We start from the raw sequence: 12,500 nt of genomic DNA, 5'->3' as shown, positions 1-12,500 counted from the left end.
TAGCCTCCACCAATAACACATACTAAAATAAACAGAAATCAAAAGTACCCTTAACCACTCTTAATCAAAGACGACACCGAAGAAAAACCTGCAAATCACGACATTTAACATCTTAATCTTAAGTACTTAATCCTAAATTATTTCATAAACAAAAACACCTGACACAACATTATTACAACACACCTGGAAACCTGTACATTCAATAAATTTATAGGATTAATCAAAATCAATTAATATAAGTATATACAAAAACAACTTTACGAAGAACAAAAGGTTTTTCTCAAATCAACCTATCGATCAGTCACTGATGCGTGATAGTGCATCAGCGACAACATTACTTTTGCCTGGAATGTGTGAAAAGCTAAAATTCCATTCCTGGAGCAGGAGGCTCCAACGCATCAACCGTTGATTTTTATTCCTAAACCTGTTCAAGAAAACCAACGGATTATGATCCGTTAATATTTTAATCGGGTCCTGTAGAGGATAAATATACCTGAAAATGATTAACAGCTAAAATTAATCCCAAAGTCTCTTTCTCTACAGTCGAGTATTTCCGTTGTGCCGGGGATAACTTTTTGGAGAAATAGGCAACAGGATGAGATACTCCATGAGCATCTTCCTGCAACAAAACTGCTCCAACCCCAACATCACTTTCGCATCAGTAGCAAGCGAAAAAAAGGAACGTCAAAATCAGGAGCTTTCAAAATAGGGAAATTCATTAGGACCTGCTTTAACTTTTCAAAGGCATTTTGGGCATCATTAGTCCATACAAAAGTCACATTCTTACGTAATAAATTAGTCAGGGCTCAGCGATATCAGAAAAATTCTTAACAAATCTACGGTAATACCCTACTAAACCAAGGAACTTTCTGACATCCCTGCGACACTTCGGTATTTCAATATGTCTAATAGAGTCTACGTTTGCCTGTTTCAGAGCCACTTTCCCAAATCCTACTTCGTGACCCAAATATACAACCTTTGCTTTGGCAAACTCACTCTTTTTTAGGTTTATAACCAAACCAGCTTTCCTAAGTACCTGAAATAAAGCCTTAATACGTTTTAAGATGGGTGTCCCAGTCATCACTATAAATTACAATATCATCAATATAAACAACACACCCCTCTAAACCTTGGACCAAAGTATTCATTAACCTTTGAAAGGTTGCAGCGGCATTCTTCATCCCAAAAGGCATTACTTTACATTGGTAGAGTCCGGCGCTGCGTTACAAACGCTGACAAATCCCGTGCCCGTTTGGACAGCGGAACTTGCCAATACCCCTTTAACAAATCAAATTTAGTTATATATTTTGAATTCCCTATCCTGTCAATACAGTCCTCTATCCTGGGTAAAGGATAACTATCAGGCTTTGTGACCTCGTTGACTTTGCGGTAATCAAAACAAAGCCTGAATTGACCATCCTGTTTCTTTACCAAAACAACAGGTGAAGACCACGGACTGTTGCTGGGTTCGATCAGCCCGTGTCGTAACATATAATCAACCTCTTTATCCACAACATCATTTTTAAATGGATTTAACCTGTAAAGGGGATTGTTTTACCGGAGTTGCGTTACCCACATCCACATCGTGTTCAAGGACAGTGGTCTGTCCTGGAACATCCGAAAATAAATCATTATAACTAAAAACTAACTTTTTCAAAGATCCCTGTTCTACTAAATTCAAATGTGAAACCATTTCTGAAAAATTTTCTAAAGAATGTTCATTATCATTAGGCCATTCGGCACCATCAAAACAATCATCATCAAAATTACTCACGTCTGGAAAAGAAAAAGAATTAATACCGTTACACTTTGTAGTATCACCAACTAATGCCACGGGAATAACTTTGTCACGACTTTTATAAGCCTTTAACATATTTATGTGACATAACTGGTAGGGTCTCCTCCTTTCAGGAGTTTCAACTAAATAATTAACATCACTTACTTTCTTTAAAATTTTCCACGGTCCTGAAAATGAAGCTTTTAAAGGGTTTCCTGGAATGGGAAGCAATACCAAAACATTATCACCCACTACAAAATTACGCTCCTTAGTCTTTCGGTCAAAAAAAGTATTTCATTTTCTTTTGGCTACACAATAAATTTTCACCAGCAAACTTCAAGCCTTCGTTAATTTATCACCCAAATTACTAACATAATCTAATAAATTCATATCAGGGGCGTCCCCCTCCCAAGATTCACGAACCACATCCAATGGACCACGCACACAATGACCAAAAATAAGGCTGAAAGGTGAAAATCCTAAAGACTGACTGGGCACTGACCGAAATGCAAATAATAAATAAGGTAGTTCCTTATCCCATTCAGAACCATTAACCAAACAATACTTTTTTATCATAGACTTCATGGTTTGATGAAATCGTTCCAAAACACCTTGACTTTCAGGATGGTACGGAGAAGAAGTCACATGATTAATTTTTAATTCAGCCATCTTCTCCTAAATAATTTACTCAGAAAATTAGACCCACAATCGGACTGAATTACTTTGGGCATTCCGAACCTGGTGAAAAATTCAATTAATACTTCAACAATTTTAACAGATTTTACATTTCGTAGTGGTATTGCCTCAGGATATCGAGACATCCTATCCATAATTGTTAAAATATACTGATTGCCACTACGAGTTTTCGGCAGAGGACCAACCACGTCAATAATTACCTCTCTGAACGGTTCAGAAACAACAGGAATAGGATGTAATGGTGCCTTTGGAATTGGTTGATTAGGCTTCCCGACCTTTTGACATGCATCACAACTATTTACAAATTTTTTAACATCATCTTTCATCTTAGGCCAAAAATAATTTTCACACAATTTACGAGTGGTTTTAAAAACACCAAAATGACCAGCCAAACCATTTTCATGAGCCAATGTCATTAACTCCTTTCGATAAACAAAAGGAACCACAATCTGTTTAACAATTTCACAACCTGTATTAATGGCATCAAAAGGTCTACTTATTCTATACAGAATATTATTAATTATCTTAAATCGAGGGACAGTCAAATCAGTAATTTCGCCAGACTCAACTGGCCGGTATTTAAAATCTGCTTTCTGAGCTGTAATAAGTTCCTTAGTAGTCCAATTAAGTTTATTATCCAACACACCACTATCTATAACTAAGCTATCACTACGATCTAAACTACTCAAATCAACATCAACTACCGACTCGGCCGAGTCAACACTACTAGCCTTCGATCGAGTGACTACAGATATTTCATTACCGGAACTTAATACAATAGGGAAAGTTTTATTTATTAGGGCGACATCATTCCCAACACCAAATCCACATCTTTAATAGGAAATTTATCAATAATGGCCAGTTTTAAATAACCTGAAAAAGACGGGCATGATAAATAAAAACTCTCAACCGGGTAAGACCTGACCGTATCTGGAAAACCACTTAACAAAACATATTCCTTATTTGAACATTCCCAATCAATAGGTAAGGATTCTCTGAGAATTAAAGACTGAGCAGCCCCAGTGTCACGCAAAATTTTAACCTTTCTTTGCTCAGTCGAATTCCCAGAGCGAACAAAACCATCAGACAAAAATTTCTGAAAAGGAGCCAGTGACTTATTGCCTAGTCACTGATTATTAGAGTTCTCAGCCACTGACTCGTTCTCATTCCTACGAATGGCCATTACCGGACGTCTTTCGGTCCTTTGTGACCTTTTAAATGCATAACACATGCTCTTGACGTGTCCCTTCTTATGACAGAAGAAACAAGTCAAAGTTTTCAACTTCTCCGGGTTATCTGTGGTCTGCCTATTATAGCTGTTAACAGGAGTAGTACGAGAACCATAATTAACATTAGGCCTATTATACCTGTTCTGATTACTACTCCTGTTAACTCTCACCCAACCAGATTTCTCATTTCTGGGTACTTCCCCTATCACATTTTTATGAGAGAGGAGGTACTCATCACTTGCAATTGCCACCTCCTGTAAAGTTTCTAATTTTAACTCTTCGAGGTGTACCTTCACCTCATTAGGCACGGACCTTTAAACTCCTCAACCAAAATCAATTCTTTTAATTTCTCAAAGTCTGTCACCTCCTTAGACTTTAACCAGTCGCCAACAAATTGCTCTTTAGCCCTGGCGAACTCTACAAAAGTCTGCCCTCTTTCCTTCTGTAAATTACGGAAGCGTTGTCGGTAAGCTTCCGGTACCAACTCGTAAGCCTTCAAAACTATGGCCTTTACAGAATCATAATCTGAAGACAGATCTTCGTCCAAGGTAACGTAAACTTTCTGGGCCTTACCTAACAATTTACTCTGAATAAGAGTGGTCCAATACTCTTTTGGCCATTCCAACCTTGAAGCTATTCTCTCAAAAGAAACAAAAAACTCTGCCACGTTAACTTCCTCTGAAAATTTGGGACTAACTTTAGAGCTTCAGTTAGATTAATACAAGGCATTGCAGACACATTATGTTGGGAAGAAGAAGAACCCCTATTACTCAATGCTTGCATAGCAAGTTCGTGCTGCCTCTCTCTCTCTCTCTCCTCAGCCTTCAACCTTTGGAGATCTATTTCCATTCTTTTCAACTGAATCTGCCTATCTAAAATTTCTACTGACACCGCTTCCTCCACCTGCCTAGTCTCTGGTTTACAAACCTGCCTTCATCACCTTAACCTTTTCATAAACATTAAGCAGCAACAAGCCCTTCCTAACAGACCCAGGATTTTCAATTTCAACAAATTCTGCTACACTCTCTAAATCAGGCTTATTCAATTCTGCCAACCTGTCCTGCCACCCCTCTCCACTCAAGAGCTCCGGGATATTCAAATCAGCCATAGTAAATTAATTACACACAAGTAAATATATAAATGTATACACTGAACACCAATAACCACACAAATATCCTACCACGGTCAAGAAAAAAAAAAATTATAAACACCGATCAACACAAGAATATAGGAGAGAAGGTATTACTATGCTGCAAAACACCCCAAGAATCCACTCTATACACTCAAGTGACTACAGGATCCGACAAATCCTGGCAAAAGGTCGCCAAATGTTATGGGCCCACGCCCATCAAACATACACAAGTCTCTTAAAATACAAATAAAGTCACTAACGACCAAGTCCACAATAGGTGGAATGGCCGCAACAGAGTGTACAGAGATGGAATCAAGGAGGATAAGTAAAAGCTGAAAATAAAACCTTAATATTTAATACAAACTTTTTAGAAAGAAATGACCACTGAGCCTCTTACAAAATACATTAAATGAACACAAAAATCAACCACACACTGAAAACATCGAATAACAAACACTTTACACCAAATTAAGATAGGCTATACAATTACACTTTAAAGAGGGCCCTGAAAGTAATAGGATGTCGAAAAGACAGAATAACCTAACTTAATACAGACTAAATGTTTATAAAAAAAACTGCTTCCCTTAAGTGAGCTGTAAACAGTAGAAGAGGCAAACGCAGCCTTCAAATCACGGGTCGAGGGCATAATATATATACTCGAGACCTTACCAAACGTAAGAGAGGTCCCTAGGCAGTATTACTGAACCAAGGGCGTAGACAGAAGATAGAATCACTTTAACGTCGCAAGACGATCAACGGACACGGCCGTCCGACAGGCAATCACACCTTACCAGTTGGCAGAGAGGTCCCTTGGCAGTGTTACTGGACCAAGGGCGTAGACTGAAGAATAAATCAATCTCCCAAAGCAGCAGCAACTGATGAAAGGCAGGTATCGTAATCCAGAGATAGTTCAAAATCAATCAAGAATAAGGCAGGCCCACACAATGCTAAAGGTCCAGAAAACAACTCTCCCAGTCCTCGAGAAACAGCGCCGAATACAGCTCCGGACGAGAGCCAAAACCACACGTGAAAATAAAACAAGCTCATTGTAATTAAAACTAAACAACAAGTCAGAAATGTCGGGGAGGAGGAAACAGGGTCATTACGTTCCAAAAGAATAATTACTGCCAAAGTGGCTTATTCAAAACAAATTAATTTACGTTAAATTAAACACATACTGACAATATATATATATATATATATATATATATATATATATATATATATATATATATATATATATATATATATATATATATATATATATATATATATATATATATATATATATATATATAAATATATATATATATATATATATATATATATATATATATATATATATATATATATATATATATATATATATATATATATATATATATATATATATATATATATATATATATATATGCATGAGTGTGTCAATACCAAGTCAGTAAAAAATAAGGAAAACTATCTCAATCATCACCACCACATTCATACTTCCATTACCAAATCAAGAATTAACCCAAATCAAGACAATTCCTACAGAATTTGTTGCATGAAATACCACATAGAAGGACCATCAGCAACATCGAACTTTTCACACAGTGAGCCATATACCTCAGTTATGTACACATTCCTCACTTCATTCCATCTATCACATACTTTCTAAGCCCTCCTCTCCTCCTTCCTCTAAACCCTGACATGTTATACCCTCTCCATCAACTGTGTCTTCCATTCTCTCAACATGGCCAAAACAATTAAAGCTAATCTGATCCATCTTTATATTCAGGATGAATTTTCCACAACTTCTACCTATCTTAACATTTTTCAATCCTCCAGCCATTCTGACCTTACAAAAAAAAAAAAAAAAAAAACAGCTAACACATTAGCTTTTTTCGTTCATTTTAATTCAACATTCCCGCTTCACTTCCATAAAGGAGAATTAACTAAACAATCCCAACTTCAGTTTCCATAGACACTCCAAGTCTCCTCCAAACTTTTTCTACATCCTTTGCCGCCTCCCTTGCTCCTTTCATCCTACAGTTGTCCAATACATTCACACATACAAATAAACTCTACCTGAATTCGACTTACCTTCATAACATTAATGATATTCACATTCCATTTCAGGTTTCTCTCACAAAGACAATTAGGGTTATCACTGGATAATATAATACCAGAATTTATAGAACGACTGCCAAGAAGTTACAGGAACCGTACATTAGTCGAAAAAATTACATATTATAATTTGACTTTTGTGGTCAAAATTGCAGCTTTTTTTTATTTTTGAAAGGGCGAGAATTTCCTTGTCACTTCGGCACAATGAAAACTGCCTGGAAAACAGACACAGTTAAAACAGAGATTGTTATATTCAAAAGGAATTGTATCACAAGCCTTATGTGCGCTACCGTTATCCTACTACCACACAATGTTGTATTGCAAGTGGCAGAATTTGTATCACAAAAAAGATATTCGGACACAAAGGCTAATGAACGATAGTTTTGCCCTCGTCCGCCAGGAGCAGAAGACTTGACTCCCAAAATATCGTGGCAAACATATAAGAAAATTAATACAATTTGTTTCATGTTAGTTTAGAAATGGAAAATTTCATTGCAATTTTCTTTTGCACATCAGTTATGGAAAATATCATGTAATCATTTGTAATTTTATTTACTTCATTACTGCTCATTGAAATATGTTGTTCTGCGAAGCCTAATTTCATACATTCCTCATAATTTCTTTAAATTCAAATTTATAATTTAGCTCGCATTATGGCAATTTGTTTCAAATAAGATCAAAAGAAGAATTTTTTTACAGCAGGAGTGACAGTAGGGGGCTTGGGAGTGCAAATCAAAAATAAAACGTCGAGTTATACACGCGCCAAGAGCCCCGTTTACCTTCCCATGGTGGAAGGAACGTGGAAGTTATCATCTCCACAGGACACCTGGAGCTACCTTTGGAACTACAATTGCCCCATAATGACCAGTAATGATCTCTCCTTCACCGCCAGCAGCCACACCGACCACGCACCACAATGCACAGGTATCTTTCAGGTGTTACTGTTGTTGTTAGATTTGGCTGGCCCAGGGCCCACTGTCCTGGGCTGGCCCTACTTCAACACGGGCTCTTGTTCTATCTTTCGGGAGGAACCAGGTGTCAAAGAAGGTGAATATTTGCTCATGTATGAAACAAACAAACAAACAAACAAAAAACAGTTTAATGTAGACATAATCCAGCCCTTTGCTTTGCTGAAGGTTTTCGTGGCTGGTTCTCGAGAGTTCTCGATTACCTTGGTCTATCAAATAACAATCGGTTATAGAAAAACATTCAGGTAGGTATTTCTTGTTCAGTACTGGTTAATTATTCTTCTTATCATGTACTGTGTCCGAGGTCAAAAGGATCATTGCTGTGCTCTTCTGTCTCACGCCATTCTATAGCTGGGTATCTATTATTCAAATCACCTAATCCTTTAATGATCACGAATTATATATACAATTATTTTACCCGCTGTTATTGTTATGTGTTGTTCCTAATTCAATGAATTTTGCACAATAAAAACTTTCACAGATCTTAACTCCAGTCAGCATATGAAGCCTAATAAGATATATTCACGTGGGTACTGTGGTTTCTTGAAAACTCGCCACATAACTGTACTTTAGAGTCATGGAATTCAAGAACACGCAACTGCCAAATGGTTGAAATTTGCCTCAAATGAGGCCTTTTTTCCCCAAAGTCATATTTTTCAGCTTTCGCTTCTTTATTTTACAAGTACACTGATGAATCTGTAGGTATTAACCAGACAGAGGTCCTTCAGTATTTCCGACTGGCCACCTTAGTACTGCATACGCATTGCTTTAGCTTGTGACTGGCTCCTTACACCAAACGCTTTTTTTTTGGAAGAGTCGTACAAACGTCTTAGTCTTGACAACGGGGAAAAAAGGCGACGAAAAAAACGAACAAAATTATATACGATACACAAATTGGTTAGCATGTCTTTTTTTTTTTTTTTGACAAAAATTCTACGTGTGACTAATTCGAAAATTGCACTAAGCATCACATATTTTGTGTATCATAATACACGGTAATTTACAAAATGGGTTGTCTCAAGTTTTCAATCAATAATAATGTAGCATGCAAGGTTTCGAGTCATTTAACATAATTATTTTTAATTTAATTAATTCATTAGATAAATTCATCGGTATTCTTTGTAAAAAAATACAATGGCCCTGACTGGATACTTTTCAGCACCAAAGGAATGAAAATATGGACAGAGAGACTGCTTCTTTGCAGGATTTAACAATGTTTTGACTGAGAAGGGTGTTCCTATGTCGGGTCCCATTAGTGGGGGAGGGGGAGACCGCCGATTCTCACCAACATATCCCCTCATTTAATCGCCCTTATTGGCGCACAGGTTGGCGGAAGATACTGACATATCTCAGAAAATTTGGTTGTCAAACGATTTTAGATAAAGACAAAGAAGACATACAAGAAAGTAGTTTATGATGGCTATAGGACCTCCAGGCATAGAAGCCATCTTATTACAGCAATCAAGCTGCTCCTTGTTAGGAATGGAATGGAATACAAAACTTAGCCCAGATGCCAAGTGCTGGGACCTATGAAGTCATTCAGCCCTGACAGGGGAATTAAGAGTGAAAAGGTTTTAAAGGTGTAACAGGAGGAAAACCTCCTAGCTACACTATTTAAAAACTGTTAGGAGAGGGTGGAAAGTAATTTGGAAGAAAAAGAATATGAAATGAGGTACAGTAAAAGGAATGAAAAGCCTTGACAATATGCGTACACACAGTTATATGCAGCGATGGCATTACATTGCTTCTATTCCCACAAATTATGGGTGAACGTCGCTCAAACATTTCAACCATGATATATTTGTCATCATTCATAAATTCACCCGCTGTCATTAAGGGAACGCTTTCTGCCATTCAGAACTTCAGCAGTGAACAGAGGGAGTTGGAGTGGTTGGACAGCAAGAAAAAGCGCTCCACAAAGCAAAGGAAATGAAGTACAAGCATCTAAAGGTGGAAATGGGAAAAAAACGAGCAGCTGCGCAAAGAGGTAACAGTTGGAGAAGTTGGACAGCAAGACTGAAGAGAGGAGGCGTAAATGGAGGCAAAGAAGATTAAAAAGTGATGTAGTTAGGAGCCAAAGGGAAGATGCAAACACCCTTTAGTAATGCCTACCGTGAACCTAAATAATGTAGGAAACATTATTTAGGTGATGTCTTTACACTGTTTGCTCTCTCGGAATAACAGATTGTATAATTACAGTTTCTCAAATTCACTCCAGAATCGCTTTAAAGGTGATCAAGGACTGGTATGTCAAAAAATGCTGGTCAAAGGTAAAATGTGTTCCTGAAATTCATTTCGAGTTTTGTCATGAGCTTGGCAGAAATAAATTGCCATAAATTACGAAATCTGATGAAAACAGATATGCAGAAAAATTGATGTTACAGTTAGAATACTTTTCACTAAACACAGTGAAATATTTGATTAACGTTTCTGTACAAGAAGAATGGCACTATAGTGCTGTTATCTTAATGCATAAGCTGTTCCATTAACATAAACAACTGGACATGAGAACTCTTCTCTTTTTGTTTAATTGATTGATTATGAAATTTAGGTCTTGAAGATCAAGCGCCGGAACCCATCAGGATTATTCAGCGCCATAATGAAGGTGAACTATATAAGTTAATGATATGAATGATAATGAATGGGTGAATGATGATATACTATTAAAATTCAGTGTTAAAATATGAACGTCAAAAAATGAAGAATAGGAAACAATGTCTTCTTCTCCAGTGTGGAATACTTTCAAAGCAACTCGAAGAATTGTTAGGATCATAGCCGTTGATTTCTGTCGGGTTAACAAACACTGGCTTACATTAGTATTAAATATAGCCTACTTTTATTTTTTACTATTTCTTGTAGTTATCTTCTACAACCTAAGTGATATTCAGTTTCTTTCTCTTCTCAGACGATTGTCTACGTTACCACGATTATGCTGACAGCTGAAATAGTTTGTTCTGAACTATCGCCTGAGAGGAAGTATGGAATGCATTTAGAAATTTACTGCGTCTTTTCATTTGCATTGATATTACTAGAAACATGAAAACAAAGTTGCTATCTATGTCAAAGACGCCATGAAATCTTCATTAGGAAGCTGGTGGGAGTTGAGAATGATTAGGTGATCTTGTGTCTCTCAAGACGTCAAGCTAGGATAATGGCCTTCAAAGACATCCAGCAAGGATATATAAGAAGTCGGAGAGATTTCTTGGAGCACCACAACTGTCACCAACAGCACCAAGGAACAAGGTTGAGGAGACCAGTGGGTTCCTTCGAAAGAGAACTTTTTATTTTGAATCTCCATCAACTATCAACTCTATGTTCATTTCCCAGGTAAGGAATTCGTTTTATTCAGAATCAAAGCCGAGTTGTCACCATTGTCCAAGGTTTCATCACAGTCATCCATAACTGGTCATTTCTGCGGTTGGTTTATAACAAATGCTTTTGATTTAGTCACCTCAGTAACATAACAATTATAACAGCATTTTTTTTTTTTTGCGTACGTAATTATATTTGTTCATTGTGATTTGTATGGAGTGGTTCCAAAGGTTCTCTCTCCACTCTTGGTGAGAGTTGAAAATTGAATTTACAGTAAGAACTCTAAGCATTACCGAAAAGGTAACTGTCGTTGATCTACAACAAAATTATCAGAGAAATTTAAAAAATAAAAAATACAAAACCATGAAATCCGTTCTAATTCTGTTGCTGCGGTTTTGAAATTTCATTTTTTCTAAGCATCGATTCACTGTTCATAAGACTTTCATTGTGCTCAACAGAAAATTAGGTCTAGCTTTGGCTTTGCTGAATACACACTTCTTTCGGTGATAATAAAAGACTAACGTTGCTGAAGTTTTGATGTTTCCAAGTGCATTGCCGTTAATTTTCTCTTTTATTCCAAAATGAAAAGACCTAGTTAATCCCACTCTCATATTTTCAGAGACTCCGCCATCTGTTACCTTATGGCCGATTGGTGCTAATGTTGGGTGCTCTGCTTCTCTGTCAGGTGAGGTCTAGAGATTTTTGGTGCGTTGAGTTTCAAGTACATTTTTTCAATGTCAAGTATTACGTTATATACCATCCCGTTATGTTTATGGGGGGTACCCTTGAAATACAGTTTATAATGCATAGTTAAGAATTATGTAGTTCTCACTGGTGGACTCCCAGTGTAATTTCATAAAGGCAGCTTTGCTCACAAAATCTGTTTAAATTTTTGAATAAAAATTTTCTTGAATCTTCATAGTTTGAAATGACTGCTAAAACCTGCTACTGTCGAATATATATACATTTTTCCAGGAGACATCAGCTTCGTTCATCCGAATTCGTCCCAACACTTTTAAAGAGTTTCAGTCTTTAAAATGTCACGGGAAATTTGACAAGGAGCAATATGCCGCTCTTAATCGCCTCTGTGATGACTGTTACAACCTGTCCCGTGGTAGCAACGATCGGATGGCTTGCAAGTAAGTGTTTCGTAAGCAAGTGCTGATCGCTGGTTTTTTTCTATCGTCATTATCAAAGTTATTACCTGTTTAGAAATAAAATGGTCACCATGCTTTCTAATATGCATTAAATTTAAGCTTCAGAATATTAACTGTTGAAGG

General features: G+C 36.9%; 1 protein-coding gene across 1 annotated transcript in view; it reads left to right on the top strand.

Annotated features, from left to right (window-relative positions):
- Nucleotides 1–11,130: 11,130 nt before the first annotated feature.
- Nucleotides 11,131–12,500, top strand: part of LOC136837956 (crustacean hyperglycemic hormone-like) — a 2,145-nt gene continuing 775 nt past the window's right edge. The window contains exons 1-3 of the mRNA XM_067102824.1: nt 11,131–11,235; nt 11,840–11,905; nt 12,196–12,359. Of these exons, the coding sequence (XP_066958925.1) occupies nt 11,221–11,235; nt 11,840–11,905; nt 12,196–12,359 (245 nt within the window). The 5' untranslated portion in view covers nt 11,131–11,220. The remainder of the gene's footprint in view (nt 11,236–11,839; nt 11,906–12,195; nt 12,360–12,500) is intronic.

The sequence above is a fragment of the Macrobrachium rosenbergii genome, unplaced genomic scaffold (genome assembly GCF_040412425.1).
Source record: "Macrobrachium rosenbergii isolate ZJJX-2024 unplaced genomic scaffold, ASM4041242v1 13902, whole genome shotgun sequence".
NCBI lineage: Eukaryota > Metazoa > Arthropoda > Malacostraca > Decapoda > Palaemonidae > Macrobrachium > Macrobrachium rosenbergii.
This window is presented reverse-complemented; position numbering and strand designations above follow the sequence as displayed.